General features: G+C 33.1%; 1 protein-coding gene across 2 annotated transcripts in view; it reads left to right on the top strand.

The window, feature by feature from the left end:
* Window positions 1-18125, top strand: part of Pka-C3 (Protein kinase, cAMP-dependent, catalytic subunit 3) — a 91583-nt gene that overhangs the window by 30110 nt on the left and 43348 nt on the right. For both annotated transcript variants that reach the window (XM_088232781.1, XM_088232782.1), the window contains exon 2: window positions 17440-17608. In XM_088232781.1, coding sequence (XP_088088907.1) covers window positions 17502-17608 — 107 coding nt within the window. In that variant the 5' untranslated portion in view covers window positions 17440-17501. The remainder of the gene's footprint in view (window positions 1-17439; window positions 17609-18125) is intronic.

Genomic DNA, 18125 nt, shown 5'->3' with positions numbered 1-18125 from the left:
GACAAAGTTTCTTTAAAATGTACGAAGAACATTATAAAAAAATATTTTAATAAAAATTAACTACTTTGAACGATGCCACTGGTTCATATGAATCAATCAATGATAAGAGAGCCGTGAAAGATATCCGGCTTACTTATCGTAAACGGACCAATCGGCAGAACTGACACATAATAAACGGAAGAAAACCTCTGACGTCACGTGTGGAGTAATTTCAGAAATACAAACGATAAAAAAAAATGGATATGTTTAGCAGTCTTTTAGGGTTCATAGTCCATAATCGATTACATGTACGTGCTAAAACGTTTAACCTGAAATAGTATGATGACTGAAGAAAGCAATGTCATTATTTTCCATAGAATCCAGTACAACATTATAATGCAACTGAAACAGTATTGCACATAAAATCGGGATCATCGTTCTGCAGTACATTCACATCGATCCCATCACGAGGAAATGAACTACAAAAGAACGTCGCCTATTAAGAGACTACAGGGCGTGGCAACGCCAGTCAGTCAGCCCAACAAGTTCAGTTCAGTCAGTCAGTCCAGCTCAACGAAGTCACTCAGTTCCAGCATGTAGTTCAAGTGCAGTTACTTCAACTCCTCTTACTCTCGCGCTCCACGACAAAGTGTTATTTGTTCAACATAAAATAAATAGGCTTCAAACAAAAACATCATCTCTTCTGTCTACCTGCTACTGGAACGGGATCACCAGCAACATAATTCCTAAAAAACATTTAAAAACCACTGAACTTCCTTATTGGGACCGCGGCCAACTTCCTAGATCCCACTTCCTAGATCAAACTTCGAAAGGAAGAAGAACATACTAAATGTAGGAAAATGAACAAGGCAAAGTGACCAGTCTTCGGACGTCAGGGACAATGAGCATTGCGGTGGAAAACCACCTATGAAACAAATATTTCAATTCAACTTATGTTATTGTAATGCGGGTCTAAAACTAGCGAGCATAAAATAACATGAACCTATTTCTAGACTAGTATTCTATTAATAGATAAAACAATTTGTACAAAACACGTCGCCCGATTTTTTGCTCAATTTACTCAACAACATAATCAAGTTTTTCAACTTGAGTTTAATACAAATTCTTTATGTTTTTGGGACGTCAACGACTTTGAAGACAGGGTTCTGATTAAACCCTCATGGTTGAAAAATATTACAACAGATATGGAGGCATTCACAAGGCTTACTCACAGAATATTCTTCATTTTGTCTATTTAGTTGAGTTATATATACAGGTGTTCTTTAAACCCCGTCACATCTGAAACCATTATGGTCAGTATGGGTAAGAAGACATTTTAGCACATTTATTTTAATGTGCCAATATGTCTTCTTGCTCATACTGATCATCGTGGTTTCAGATGTGGCAGGCTTTAAAAAACACTCTGTATATAGTGTAAGGGGGGATTCTTGCCTTTGGATATCATTTTGGTATTTTTGTGGTACAATTTACGTGTTTTGAAAATTAGTTTGGGTAAATTTTATTAAGTTGCTTACATTTATATTTTAAATGGTCAAAGAAGAAAACAAATATGAATTTGAGATAAATAAATCACTCGGATACCAAAAAAATATAAAAAATTCCACACAAGTCATGATCAAAATTAATAATTTTGTTTTCAAAGGAACGAACATTTGTAATAATCTCCCCAATGTACTAAAAACGATTAAAACTAATATATCACTAAATAAATTCGAAGTACATTTAAAATATATTTTTTAAGCTAAGTAAAAACAGAATTCTATTCAATTTAGTAATACTGTACTATTTTCAGTGTTTCTTTTTATTTCGAATATTTTTTTTTTCTCACGTGTATTCGAAATAACGTAACTTCAAATCATCAAATAACTATAACAGTGTAAGTCACTCTCCAAGCACAAGAGCTTGTCTCTTTTTTGGAAAGTTACAGTAAAAATATTATCTAAATATGTATATAAGAGATATAAAATAAAGAAGGTATTAATTTTTGACATAAAAACATTACAAATGAATTATTGTTACTAAACGTTTTAACATAACCACTTATTGACTTTTCAGTGTCTACCAGTTTTGTCAGGATACTAAAAAATACACTTACATGTAAATAAAATTGGCAGCATCCGTGGTGTGGTAGTTAAGGCGCTTGAGTCACGAACGGAAGGTTCCGGTTTCGATTCCCGATTAGAACACAAAAATCAAATTGTGATTTTTCTCAAGCCTGGGTGTTCTGTACTGTAATTCAACACTGTAATTGGACGTCCTGACCTGTTGTGGTGCAATAAAAATCCCACTAAGAACGTAATCCAGAAAGACACATAATTTACTACTCGGTTTTTTTATTATAATTTTTTTTTTTTAAATAAAAATAAATATTTGCGTTATTATGATTTACCCAAATATTGAATTTTTAGGGCCATTTTCAACGAGTTTTAATTAACTCACTATTAGAAAATGGGAATCGAGTTGGGATAGAGTGGGATTTAAACCACAGACCTTTGGTCCGTGAGTCCGAGACACAGGACCACAACCCGATCTCAAATTGTATTGAGACTATGAAGAAAGATAATTTTTCCCAGACTGAGATGAAATTGATCGGACGTGATCGATTTGCCGAAATGATTACAAAACTTTTTAAAACCCTCGAAATTCTTTTTGGATGCCACCAGATCTGTATATCTGACAGGAAGTATAACAGAGCCACGGATAGTAGCGAAAAACTCCATTTCATATATAGATTATATATCCGCAACAGCGCGGTGGGGAATCAACAATATTTATAAAAAATATCTAATAACTTTAAGTGAAAAACCTTACATAGAACCGACGTGGCTAGCGGGTACTCGTGGCCACCCACGATAATTTACCATTTTATTCCTACTGCAAAGTGCAAACTCGAAGATTGGTAACATAATATATGTCTTCCATTGTATTTTCTCGGATTACTAAATGTCCAAACAGCTGCTTTTATTTCTCTGACGTAATGACGCACATCCATTGGCAACACTTTTTTCTTCAAAATAGAGAAGCGTTGAATATTTATTTAGGTTTTTATTCATGGGCTCTTAGGTTAGATAAAAATAATTGACATTCCGATACGGCGGTCACATGTTTTCATTTTGTAAATATTGTGTAGAATAAAACTTTCTTTAATTTAAAACTCATTTTATTTATGATAGCCTATTTGTTTCCCGATGTTCGAAATTCCTCAGAGCAATATTTTGTGATTACCTTGAAACAAGTGCTGTTTCGAACGCGCAAAAGTCAAAAATATTATTTTTGAAAGATAAATAATAATAAAATAAACCGTTCATTATTTTGACCCACTTTTAAAATAAGTAAAGTACTCATATGTGAGTATTGAAATAATAATTGTATTCGCCATATTACAAATAAAAACAAATTTTTAATGCAACGTAAATGACGTATATAAAAATAAATAAAAAAGATGGGATTTGCACAAAAAATTCAAACAAAGTTATTGCAAAATAAACGAATGGCAAATATATTTTAAAATTCAGTAATGGCTTTTCTCTCGTTAGTAAATTGACGATACAACGGTTAATTAGCTTTCAAACGTAAAGTGAGTAGAACATAAGTCATGGTCGGGGACACGTTGATAACAAGATTTAAAGGCAACGGTATATATCATAATATACATAATTTAAAACATTATAATGGCCAACAATGCGGAGAAAACAGTCTTACCTGTCTATCAGCTGAACGTATCTTATTGCTTTCTCTTGGTCTTTCTGGGACAAAACTTAACCATAAAAATAAATACACTGGAAAGGATTATCGTTGTTCGGATATGAGATTTTAAATTCACCGATGCTTAATTTTCTTTTAAACATTGATCATATTTACAACCGATAAAATGAGTCGCTACAAATTTTTTTATGTTTGTACTTATGAAGGATGTCCCAAAATTAAAACAAAGTTTGAATTTGCCACCATTTGTGCAGTAAATTGTTGGCAACACTGAAAATAAAACTATTTGGTAGCTGACAGTTTAGGGTTAGTAAAAATGGAGCGTTTGACGATACAACGAATTTAATGAAAGCTTGGCAGTTCGAAAATTTAATACAAAATATGGTCGGAATAGTGTTTTAACTTCGTCAACTTTAAAGAGATTAATTGAGAAATTCAAGGAGACTGGATCAGCTGAAGGCGCTTAACACACTGGTCATCCAAAAACAAACCGTTCAAATGTCAATATCGAAGCAGTGCGTGAGTGTTGGTGAAAATCCCGGAACATCGATTCGGCGTCGTGGACAAGAGTTGCAAATTTCATGAAGCTTTCTACAGTATATACACGAAGAGATCTGTGTCTCCATGCTTATTTCAAATCAAAGGTCTATGTCAACAAGCCCACAGCTACCCGTGCATTACAGGAGAAAATTAATCGCTTCATTAACGAAATTCAGCCACATTTATACAAAATGGTCATGAAACATTTCGACAAAAGAATGCATATGTGCCAGCAAAGCCGTGGAAGCCATTTGCTTGATGTGTTATTCCATAAATAACCTTATTTTATGTACTTTATGATTTAATAAAACGTAAATGAAAAACGAAATCCCTCTCTAAACACGAGTTTTTTACTTTATTAGAGAGGTAGAAACGTTATGATTAACTATGTATGTACGAAACATTTTTAATTTTATAATTATGTACTTTGTCAAAAACAAATTATTTTTGAATAAAAAAATAAAAAAAACTACGTCACAAGTTTTTAAAACTCAACCCCCGATTACAGCGTTGTTATGTGTTAGTATTGATTTCCGGTAGATATTTTTTTCAACGTTGAGTGTATTTTTACGATACGGGGCTCTATTTTTGAATGTCAGCTAAACTCACTGCCGACAGCTTGTGACGTCACGGGCGGAGTAATTTCATAATTATAAAACAATTAAAAATGATAGTACGAAACATAAAAATAGATATTTTAGTTCGATAGTTTATCAGCAGTTCTTCAGTTCTTAAATTTAAGCAGACGGCGTATATAAGAATAAGGACAAAGATAATTAAACGGGACATATGAAGTATGAGGAGCATAATACGAATATGTATGAAAATAATGTGTTATGCCAGAATGTCGGCAACTTCCTGGAATCAGGAAGTAGGACAACAACGTCATCCATTTTACAAAACCCATGTGGATGAATATAAATTACATTACGAATGTTTTCAAAAACAAGTTTCCTTTCATCATCGTTCCGTGCCAAACTTGTCAGAGAAAATAATTGTCTTAATACATTTTTCTGACAAATAGTAATTTGAAGTTGACGAAAGCTTTATTTTGACTTTCCTAGAAATGAGCGTATTCTTATTCTTTGAGGTGGGGGTCAGTGCTACACAAGCTTTTGATATCACTGCGACCTGTGAAGATCTATTGTGATGGTCCCCGTGAATAGTTCTCGCCCTCCAAGTCTCGGTCTTTAAAGAGCCTAGCTACTGACTAAAAAGCAAGCGTTCTCAATTTTCCAAATCTCCTTCTCCAAGCGCAGATCCGTAAAGCATTGGACTTTTAAGTAAGCGGCGAGCTCTTAAACATTTTCATGTTTAACCGGTGGTTAACTGAAGTTGCGGCTCCTTTTATGATGTAAAGCAACACTTTCTCATAAAATGTACATAAGTGTTTCTTAAAAGATTACCTAAATCTAGAAATTTCAGAATAGTTTATTCTAGCAAGGTGGTTGTTCAATCTGCGGTGTTTTGTTAGGGCTCTGGTGGTAACCGTCACTTGATTTTGGCTAAGTTTTATTTGAAAGCAAACCTTCGCAAGTACGCTTTTATCAGTTACTTCACGTGGTGCTGACTAGGATCTTTTTGCCAGAGCATTATGCTCTGCTTCTTGGCCCGTGACCTAAGCTCGTTACGAAGATCATATTTGCCCCCCCCCCCAGCAGGGCTCAGAGCCCATTAGGCTGTCTCAGTTCTCAGCTTTACTAATTCATCAGCTGCCTCGTTACCGTCGATGTTTGACTGTCCAGGTACCCAAATCAATGTTATACTATTACATTTCCCGACACAATCAAGCACCTGTTGGCTTTCCAAGGTTAATTTAGAATTGATCTCGACAGAACTCGGTGCTTTTAAAGCACCTTAACTGTCTGAGAGAATAAAAACTCAACAATGTTTGAGTATATCCAAATGCTTTCAGACTGACTGGATTTCCTCCCTGGGGAGTTGTTCATATTAAAATTTGTTGCAACAGAGACAGAAAACATGTTTGAGAAGGGAATATGTGAGTCTAAGCATTTACAGGGCTTATGACCTGTCGTTGGCTGGCTTAAGAGGCCACTTTACACACTGTGTAATATTCTGTGTTGCAACAAATTTTAATATGAACAACTCCCTAGGGAGGAAATCCAGACAGTTTGCAAGCATTTGGACATACTCAAACATTGTTAAATAAACTACCTGGTAATAGTATAAATATTAGAAAATTGCTTTTAGGCGTTGCCTAGTATGTGATTTGGTTCAGTCAGATAAATCTCTTTACAACAATAAAGGTTTCAGCTTTTTAACTTTACTAAAACAACAAATGGAAGAATAGAAGAAATATGGATGTTTAAACATAGGCAAAATGGTAAATGTAACACAGTGTCTAAAGTGGCTACTTCAACCAGCCATTAACAGGTCATAAGCCCTGTAAACGCCTAGACTTCCATATTCCCTTCTTTAAGGTATTCTCCATCCCTATTGTAATTTGTTAAAATCAAGTGAGGTTAAGTGGGCCTCATAGTGTAGTGGTTGGCGCATTTACCTATCATGATTAAGGTCCTAAGCTTGATTCCTGGCAGTGCTGAGGTTAAATAATTGTTTTTAAGGTGGTTTTACCATGAAATATTGCACGGTCCCTGGTCTGGTACCCGAAACGTAAAATTAATTAACTTAAATTTATGTAACAGATGATTAAAAGACACTGTATTTGGTATTTAAGCGTAGTGCCTTATGAACCATCGTGTGCGGAAAGGGGGATGATGTGGTGAAGGTGTATAGCGGAATTTAGAAGTATTTGTAATTAGTGTCCTGACAAGGAGACGGAAACGTCTGGAAACTGGTAGACATAGAAAAGTCGGTTATGGTTAAATACAAACATTTACTAATATTTATTATGAAATATATAATTGAAAAGTTTTTTTAAATGTTGGTGTGAAGGAAATTATCACGAATGATTTAAAAACAACACCATTAATTAAGATGTCATAGAATATTATTTTTTTACATCTACTAGTGACACTATAATGTATTGATAGTAAATTGCGATAAAATATTACATTTTCCGAACTTCCGCATTTACATGTTATAGTGGAATGTCTGTATGGGTTTATGTATTTCGGCGTCGCAATGTCTGTTGGGTAGTCAAAACTTCAGGAAATATCAGTTTGTAACACAGTCTTTACTGCAGTCTGCACACACCTTGTGTAAAAGTAATGAAATAAACATTCTGCTCAAAAACATGCAACGTAATGGAATGATATTAATGCACATTTAAATGAAAAGTGCACTTTTGGTAGCTGGTCAAAGTATTGTACTATATTTGTACCAAACATCATTTGAAGAACTCTCTTGCGAAGAGAATATAATATTCTAGGCATTTACAGGGCTTACGATCTGTCCATATTCCTTAAATTCCATCTGTTGATGTTTGTTACGTGTAATAAAAATGAATAAACCTTTATCGAAATAGGCGTACATATTCACCTATTAGGTAACGCGTGATATTTTTTTTTTGAATTAGAAAACATTTTAAATTTATTTCAACAGAGAGGGAAAAAAAAATTGAGAAGGGAATATGGAAGTCTAGGCATTTACAGGGCTTATGACCTGACCCTCTCTGTTGAAAAAAAATTAAAAATGAATAACTCCCTAGGGAGGAAATCCAGCCAGTCTGCAAGCATTTGGACATAATCAAACATTGTAGAAAACATTTATTTGTCCGTACCCACGCGGAAGAAGAATACATTTATGTGTGTGAAATAAAACCAGAACCAGAAAAAAAAGTTTTCAGCACGATGACTACTCTCAGGTAAAAATGTTGAAAAATAAAATCGAGTTAAGATAAGTCCTCTTTGTAGTGTAGTGGTTCAAACATTCACCAACCATGCTTTATGTCCCGAGTTCGATTCCTGGGCCCTGGCAAGTTCGACATGAAATATTGGTATTAAAGATGATTTTTAAATGAAACTTTTTACTGTTCCTGGACTGGAATTGATCACCTCACCTTTATGTAACAGTAGATCAAGTTACACCGCATTGGTGTACTGAAGCAGTGCCCTATGCATCATCGATTGCCGATAAGGGGATAGTGATGGTAGTTTTAGGGTAAAGAACATTGTTTTACAAGTATTAGGCGTTCAATTTCCATAATTGTATTCAAACAGTTGTATAAAAGCACATAGCTAATATTCCTACAAAGACTTACCGGTTTTCCAATCCCGTCTCCAGATCGCGCCCGTTCTCGCCGGAATTCGCCCACACCTCATGATGTGCAAAAATACATTCGCGATTACAGAAATAAGTATTTTTACAGGTTGACGTTATTGGAGGACGAATTAGTTTTAAATAACGCGGTCCTTGATCTACATACGAAAATATTATTGCACAGTGAGATATTCTGGGGTATTATGCCGTGTCGCGTTCGCACTCTGTTCCGACGTTTCGGGTCGCATTACAGCGTCCGACTACCACATAGAAACGGGACATGAGTTTTCTTTCGAGCCGGTAATTTTAGAAAGAGCAAAGAGACACGAAACTCGATTGTTAAAAGAAGTGAACAATCCGACAATACAAACAAAAATGATGAGATCTGATTAAAATTATCCCGGTACCCAGTAATAAAAAAATCACATAACAGTATGACAAAGATATCAGATTAACAAGCAGCAAATAATAACGCGTGCGACACGCCACAAATCCTAATAATGCATAACGTGTCATCTTTAAATGTTTACACAACTAACATCAACCCTGATGATGAACGTCAATTTGATGCCTTGTTTGTAGGTATTCAAACAAGGCCTCAAATTGATGCCTTGTTTGGTTTGGTTGATGCCGATTGAAAACATAAATTACACATACTTAAATGATTATTTAAAAATCCAAACGTTAGAAAACTGACAACAATTAAATGACTAGCTTTTTTGTTTATAATAATAACATCAATGTTCGATTGTTGTGAACTTATCAATTTGATTAATGTGCGAGTGCCTGGTCGAGTTACCCGATATAATACTTTGTTTTACTGCGGTCCATCATCGACCAATTACAGCGCTTCACCAGTAGTGCGGATGCATGTACTTGCGAATTAATATGCTTACAACATCGATGTCTTTAACGTGAGTCTTGTAAATTTTAAATATCAATGTATATGTTCAATATCAAATATAACTTAATATTCTATTTATATTGTATTTTATAAGATTATGCACCTAGCTGCTTTAAACCTTTAACTGCATTTCTTTAGATAATTATTATTATTATTTTTTCTTTTTTAAAATTTAAAACCAACTAACTTTCTTAACACTGATCCTATCTTTAATTTATTTAAATTGTATTTTTTTTAATTTATGTTGTTTTTATAGCCATCTTATTTTTTTAAACCAACTTTACTTCTAAACACTGTTCTCTCTTTTATTGCTTAATATTGTACTTTTTAAATTTTATGTTGTTTGTACACTCATGTTTTATATAACTTCCATGCATGTAAAAGCCTTATAGGCGTGAAAAATTAATGAAATAAAATGACTTATTTGCAATGCACAATAAAAGAAGAATTAAATATTATTAATATTCAAAGCATTGACTTTGTGGTGAAACATTCAGGGTGTCTTGAAGAAGAGACGGGTACGTCTCGAATCCGCTCAACATAGAAAAGTCGGTATGTGGTTATATTAAAATATTTAATAACGTTAAGAAAATTTCGAATTTCGTACAGAGTGACCTTTACCAGAAATAAATTTATAAAACCATTATTTTATCGTATAAATAAATGCAAAATTACCGAAGTAGATTGTATTCGTGACCTTGGTGTATATTTATATAAAAAATAGATTTAAAAATAACATAAAGAGAAGACAGTAAGCAATGCTTGTAAAACACTGAGCTTTATAATAAGAGTCTGTAAGACTTTTAACAATCCACAGACACTAAAAACTTTATATTTTGCACATGTACGCAGTATCCTTGAATATTGCTCCACAGTCCCATCAATATTCCAAATATATTTTAAGAATTGAAAAGATTACAAAAGTGCTACTTGATAATTTGATTTAATATCCACTTTCCCATCTGAGACATTGTTCCAATTCATGAACGTACTGGACATTAGACACTTTAAAAAAAAAGAGTCATTGACACATTTCTGATCATGCGGCTACAAGAGATGATCCTAGCAGGATGCTCGTACGAGGTTTTCCTGTAATTTGAATTATTTAATTCCAAAAACACGTACGACGTTTGCTCAGTGGAATTTCTCTTGTGTGACCCCAAGAGTGTTCAATGTCCTTGATGAACATATTAAGTTCTCCAAAACGAAATCCATTTTCAGAAGTGTACAAGTCTGGATTTTGTCTAAGGAAGAGACCATTGCAGGAGACTGCTGCGAGATATTGCATAGATTAATATACTATTAAGCGTGTTGTACAGATGCTCTTTGAGATACATGAATGTTTATGTAATAATATTTAATTTTTATTTTTGTTATTATTTAATTATGTACGTGCTTTCCATTTTACATTATGTTGTATCCCAACTTAACACAGGGCCCTTGGCCTCATAGAGTTTGGGATACGTTATTACTGTATTTTTTGTAATATGTTTGTATCTGTATGAAAAAATAATTGAAGTAAAAAAAACTTATGTTCTTTGTGAGTGCATGTTGTATCGGGCAAGTTCTTTTAATGTTTCCCATATGAAATTAGAAAACGGTTATTGTACTGACTATGTGTATTTGATTGATCACAAATTGACAATACTGCAGTGAGGGGTACAATGAAAGTTTTTAAAGTTTCTATGTTTTGTTATTTTCGCGGTTTGATTGCAGATAAATATTTAATATAAGTAAGTCTTTATAAATAGTTTTGGAAAAGGAGTGGGTGCATTAATTGTTATGTGTACATGTATGGTTATCGCTATGCGAATGAATAATTGAAAGGTTTCTCGAAAATATTTGCTTTCGACCCGATAAAACTTAGCCGATACCAAGCGGAAGTTATCACTTAAGCCCCTAAAAGGGTACTGGAGATTAAATAAAAAAATTGCTTGAATGAATCTATAAATTTTCTAGATTTAACCCTATTCCGAAAAAACTTTCTCCATCGTCGTACAATTTAATTTGTTTTTCTTTAATTCTAAATTTAAACTTTTAAACTTTCATTCAAATAATCCGTAATATAAGGCCGCGGATCGACGATTTTCCGTTTGTTCTCGTGACTTTCATTCATTAGGTATTCATTTATTTAAAAAGGCTCTGGAACATTCTACCTTAATATTCAGTAAAGTGATGCTGCATAAGTAAGAACTAGGCGAGGGTCTTTCGAGCGCTGTGGGCGGGAACATTAATAATTTGGTGGGCGGATTTTGCACTCATTCAAACTATGCATCATCTGAAATATTACACATTTCTAAAAAGAAAACATCTAAGATTTTTAAATTGAATCCATTGCCATTGGCAGCAAAAACACTGTGAAAAGAACTGTATACAAGTATTTACAAAGTAACTGATACTAACTGCCAGAAATGTAATATTTTTTTAGTTCAGATAATTTTTTGTGTGTTTTTCTTTGAATTTCGCAAATAAGCTGCGTCCTAATTTTTTTCATAAAATATAAATATATTTTCACAAGGGCAGCTTAAAAATATATTTTGCCTTGAATATGGCTGTTTTTATATTATCGTTGGAAGACACATGGACTTTATCAATGGAAAAAGCGTCAATAAGCAAAATTGCAAAAAAAACATCAACAAAATACTTAAATAATAAATACGCTAAAAATTTGTTCAAAGATATTAAACGACGCACTTTCTACCTCAAAACAAGATATTTTCTAACAACTAAGATGTGTTTTTTTTATCTCTCCACTTTCGATAGGTGTGTTAATAAAAATTATATGTACCCAATTTTAAAATAATAAGACAAGAAAAAGAAAATTGGAATGGTTGTGCATATTTTTTTTATATATAAACAAAACATTTAGTCTTTGGCGTTTCTCATGGAGTATTAGGTAAAATGCTGGCCTCAGGCATTAAGGGTTCCAAGTTCGTTTCCGGTGAGATTCAATGTGACTTTTTTCAAGTTTTCATTGGGCCTCCTGTGGCCTACTGTGGCGGAAAAAAACGAATGAATTTTTTTTTTAAATAAATAATTTTAACGTTTGTATTGAGGTTAAAATGAGTGATGAATATTTTCAATTGGTTTGAACATAAAAAATGTATATGACCATAAAATATAATATTTTTTTATCTACTTTGTATCGAAATGACAGCAAGGCCCCGATTTCAATGAGAAGTTAACAGATTTTGTTTCAGTTTTCTATAAAGTAAAAGCCTATATAAAAAGCCTATGAGAACGCCTGAAAACCTCGAACAATACGCTTCTCCAAGCCACTGCAGGGTGGATCCATTCGGCTCTGTTTGAACGATGCCTGGAATTGCTGAAACCATCATAAATACACCACATAAGTTAATTTGTTTTATTTTATCTCACTTTTGCAAAAAATCATTTAATTAAAAATAAAAATATAAACTTTCCTTACGAGTTGATTATTTTAATTCATTTTTGTTTTGTACTTTAGTTTAAATTATTAAACAAGTTTTTATCTTTTAAAAGTTTTATTAATATAGTATTATACATATTATGTAAGTTATCTCTACATTGTTGGATTAAAATAAAATATTTTTTTTTCTTTTATGTGGTAGAACACTATTTAGCCATTTTACTGCACATTACCGAATTTTCCGTACAAAAATGTGTATTTTTGTTTGAAAAATTGAAGTAACTTCTATGATCACCTGAAGTTATAAAATGTCAGAAAAAAAATAGTAATTAATTTTTCATACAGAAAAAAAATCTCAGTTTGACAATTAAAGATAACTCACATTGTAATGTAAGCACCCCCGATGCGTAAACTATAAATAAAATATGTTATTTAATGACCCAAACTTCTAATGTTATATGATACTAATGAAATGCACTAAGTATAATTTTTTTTTTTTTGGCAATTCATCCCATGAAGGACGATTTCGAAGTATAATTTTAAGTTCTCATAAAATTATTACAAAGGTAAATTCAAGGCTTTAATCACCTCTCCCGGAGGCTTTTCGGTCACAATTTCGGTTCGTTAGATCTTTCGTTCGTCATATTATATCCATGTCACTAATGCAATCAAAATCGTATTTCACTGACATTCACTCTCATAGGATACGACTGAATTTACAAAAAAAAAAATAGCTACAGAATAAGTAACTTTTTTCAACGTAGGTATATTCAGCAATAATCGAAATTTGGAAAGAGTTTTATAGAAATAAAATGCTATTTATAATAAGTTTAGAAATATATTAGTTTTTGCGTATTGCTTGTTTAGTAAATTGAATAATCAGACTTGACACACTAAGGCACGAATAATGTTTAATGCGGTGGTAATAGTTATTTTTTGAACTTGGTACCACTTTTTTTTTGGCTTCTTTTCGAATGAGTCCAGCCTCGAATGCTATTATATATTATGCAGCCGGGTGCCCGTACATGAAGTGACAAAGGTTAACCCTTTGTGAGCACTCTATTATAATCGATAATAGTGATGTGACACAATATCTATTTGAAATGCAATGTGCTACGTAGACAACTAAAAACAGTTAACAATATAAAAATAATATAAATGAATGCCTCGACACGGATTATGCCGAGTGAGGTGTTTACTGAAAAGAACAGAAAAGAAAAGATAAAAGTTTCACGTGGAATAAAATGTACAAATAAATAAATGTTGTAGGAATCAATTGTTGTGGGAAGCATAGGAGCTCCTACCCAGTTGGAGTTTGACAGAAGAAAACGATATCGTGTTTTGATGGGCGTTTGTTACATGTTAAATTATCAGAGTAATAGAGTTAGTAACTGAGCACTTTGACTACATGCTGAAACTAACCGTATGAACTGACTTTCCAAACTAAGTAACCAAAGGACGCTACTGTTAAAATATAAAAATCTTGAGTTCGTGTGCTATTTTCGTGGCTGTCAGCAATTTTGATATCCGCTCGTGTCAGTTCTTTCTCCCTAGTTATTTGACTGTTTTGATAGTCAATTGTTTACACAGGAAATAAATTATTCAGTTTCTGCACTATTTTTAAGACTACAGTAGGTCATATGACAGTGGGCATTGATTTCCGGGTGAATCCTTCAATGTTATCACGTATTTGCCGTTATATTTTTTTAATCACTTCACAAAATACCTACTTTGTTTAATGATTTAACATGGAGAATCACAATGTTAGTGCTTTAAATATTAGTCTTACAGAACACGCTTCAGGAGCCAGTTTAAAGACTATGAAATATTACAGTCTAAAACACCTTTGTAAATAAAAAAAGCATGTTGGAAATCGAACCTGAGACCTCTTGCTATACGCAGCCTCTCTTTCTATATAGTAGCTATACGCGCTGACCATTACACCACGAGGCGGACAAATCACAAATTCAAGTGAAAAAAAAGGGAATTATTATTCAATAATGCACGTCCAAATATTTATAGACAGGCTGAATTTTTCTCCCTAAGCAGTTATTAAGATCTAAATTCATTGCAAAAGAGAGAAGAAACATTAACTTTGCAAATGCCTAGAATAGCCCATTCCCTTCTTAAAATATTTTCCCTCTCTGTTGCTCATAAATTTATGAGTAACTTTTCATTCTGTGGTTTGGATCTATAAGGGCTAATGTCGTAAATCTTAATATTACAGGAGAGTAATTATTTAGCTATTTTGTGGCGTAAGAATGAGCTGTTTGACGTCTTTGAAAACAAATATTAATACAAAACATCGCAATACATGTATGTGTGTATAAAATAGTTAAATATACAAGTTTTTAAAATTGAAATTAACCCTCTATAAAATGGTGGCAAGAAAAACTTGAAATCTGACATTCTAGATCCAAGTCACAAAACTATGTATGTAATATGTAACATTGCGTACACATACATTTTTATTTTAATTGTTAAACGAGCGAGAGAAATGTGCTTGTTCATTTAATTAATTCATGCATTGAGGAAATAGGAAACTGGATGGCTGAAAATAGACTAACATTAAACCCATCTAAAACGGAACAACTATGGATGGCTTCAGCCAGACGACAGAGTTTGATTCAGGATACGGTACTACCCCTATGTAAAGAGTACCGCTTTACCCGCCGTTAAACTACTGGGAGTCTTCCTTAATTCTGATCTTTCTCTTGACGCTCAAAATAGTAGAACGAAAACCCACCTGTTCTCTAAATCATTTGAATAAATCCTTAGCATATGATGGCAAAGTACATTGTTTTTCTTAAATTACAAATTAAAAAAAATATTACAAATTAAAACTAAAATTATTTCTTTATATGATCACTTTGTAAAGCATCCTTGAGGTATTATATTACGAAAATTGCGCTTTTTAAGTTATTCATAATAATAATTAAGATTATCGTTAATAATGAATACTCAGTACTATCAGAATCATATTTGCCAATTAAAGTCCGTCCTGCATCGTTTTCTGAGAAGAGTCGCACGGTTGCTCGGCTTCGAAAGAGGAACCTATTCCTTTGCTGACATAGAAAAACGTTTAAAAATGTCTTCGTTGGAGAACCGCAGAAAAAAGTTGGACCTTACATGTATTAGGAATTGAATTGAATAAAAAAAAATAAAAAAAATAATGAACTTAATAAGTGATGTCCCTTCTCAGGTACAAACAATGTTCTTCTTTCGTGTTCCCTTCCGTGTCACTGAAAACAATAATATTTTGCTTGTCAAATCTTTAAAATATAACAACAGCTTTTATTCCCCTATGTCAAGAATATGGAGACTACTAAACTCTTCCAGTGACTAAGAATTTCTTGGGCTGAATTTTCCAGTGTTTCGAAGATATCTTGTTATTGTCAAGAAGAGTGTGGGGGATGCCATGCCTAATCTTAGCTACTGAGCTTTGATTCTTTTTTTTCCTTATTGATGTCTCAAGCTAAAGTATTATTTTCTATATTTATAAATTATTTTATATTCAAATAACACGCATGTAAACTGTGCGAATGGGCTTAGGCTGATTATGAATAAATATCAACTTTACGTAAAAAAAAAATATTAAGCTCTGAACGTGGCAGGTAATGGGTTGAATTATTACAAAGAATAATTTACGGTATGAAGCGTGTGGGAAGTATTTTCGTTACTTTCTTTTAGGCAACATTCGATTGACGTGATTATGACACTTGGAGGTTAAATTGAAATAAAGAATGACATTTTCTACGGAAATGGAGATGAATGATTATAGTAATGGACGTAAATGATGCCGAAAAATCCGACACCAAATGTAAATACATATTTTTATAAGTAAATGAAAAAGTTTTAAAATTTATCACGTTATAATTGTGCTCCTCGTTCTGTTTTGGTATCAAAAAATGTCAAGAGTTTTCTTTGCGGTCAGGGGGACAAAAAATACTATTCTGCTTGTAAAATAGAACCCAAACCCTGGACGAGAGTAACTAGGGATAACTTCTTCGTTTTAAGACTGTAAATATATTTTTTAGAATCCTTTATTTTTATCATAAATATTGTCTAGGTACTTCAATTCTTTTTGTTGGTTTTCCTCTTTTTATAATTTATTTTCAAAAGAAGATTAAATCAACATATATGATAAACTTAAATAAAATTGAAGAATTAATTAGGGAAAGGTTCATTCATATCACTTAGAAATTCAGACTTAATATTAAGACTCATGTGTTAACTATTTTCAAATGAAATTTATGTTTATTCAATAATTGGTATAGGTGATATGGGGGAAATATGGGACTAATGGTCCTAGTACTTGAATATAAAATATTTTACTGTAGAACCACCTTTTTAATCAATATTTCATGTCAACCTTCCCAGGAATCTAACCCAGGGCTTAAAAACATATTAGGCGAACGCGCCAAGCAATACACTACGAGGCTGACTTCATTCTACTCGTTTCCTTATTCAATATTTTAATCTGAGCGTAGCATCTATTTGAAAATACTCGTCCAGGATTCTGATTCTGTTACACACAGAACACCCCAGAAACCGACAAAAATGGTTTTACGTGATAAATTTTGACTTATTTGGTTGATTAGCAAAATTTAAACTAACCCGAGCATATTTTGATTAGTAGTAAATAATATTACAACAGATTAGTTTGATGTATGATTTTTGGGTTTTCCTATAATCCTAATATCTTTTCTTTGGTCCTTAGGCACTGGAACATTCGGGCGCGTCTGCCTGTGTCGTGACAAGGCGGCAGACTGCTATTTGGCCATGAAGATCCTCGCCATGGCTGACGTCATCAGGCTAAAGCAGGTGGAACATGTCAAGAATGAGAAGAACATCCTGGCGGAGATCAGGCACCCCTTCATTGTTAACCTGTAAGCAAAAAACACATATTTCATTGTTAAGGAATGACTACTAACATATCTAAAAAAAAAGATGGAATTGTTCGATGCGCGAAGGAATAAAACGTGGTTCGAACCCCGCTCTCTTTATTTGTGTACATTGGAGATATTTATTTTTGAAATGAAACAATGTCATGTTAGTAACAACTCATAAAGATACCAGAGGCGGTTGCTTAGTATGTGTATAAATGCAGCGCTTTGCCAAGTAAAAGTATGTGTAAATAAATTAGTAATTTTAGTAAAAAATCATATGTAAAAAAGAAAAACAGGGATTCATTGCAACATTATATTTGTGCAACATTAAATTCTATACATGCGCCAAAAGATCTAGCGAGATCCACTCTAGCGGACGATTTTCTCATCTTGTCTACGCATGCGCAATCGTCTCAGTGCATATTCTGTTTTGCACAATTTGTATTAACAATACCATATTAGCTAAAACCGTGATTTGAGCGAGATAGACTACGCTCTATACCGGTGAATCGTGCGT

This window comes from Micrasema longulum, unplaced genomic scaffold (assembly GCF_059751315.1).
Source record: "Micrasema longulum isolate JH-2025_06_02 unplaced genomic scaffold, ASM5975131v1 h1tg001018l, whole genome shotgun sequence".
Classification (NCBI taxonomy): Eukaryota; Metazoa; Arthropoda; class Insecta; order Trichoptera; family Brachycentridae; genus Micrasema; species Micrasema longulum.
The sequence above is the reverse complement of the archived record's forward strand: the minus strand, read 5'-3'. Positions and strand labels throughout refer to the sequence as shown.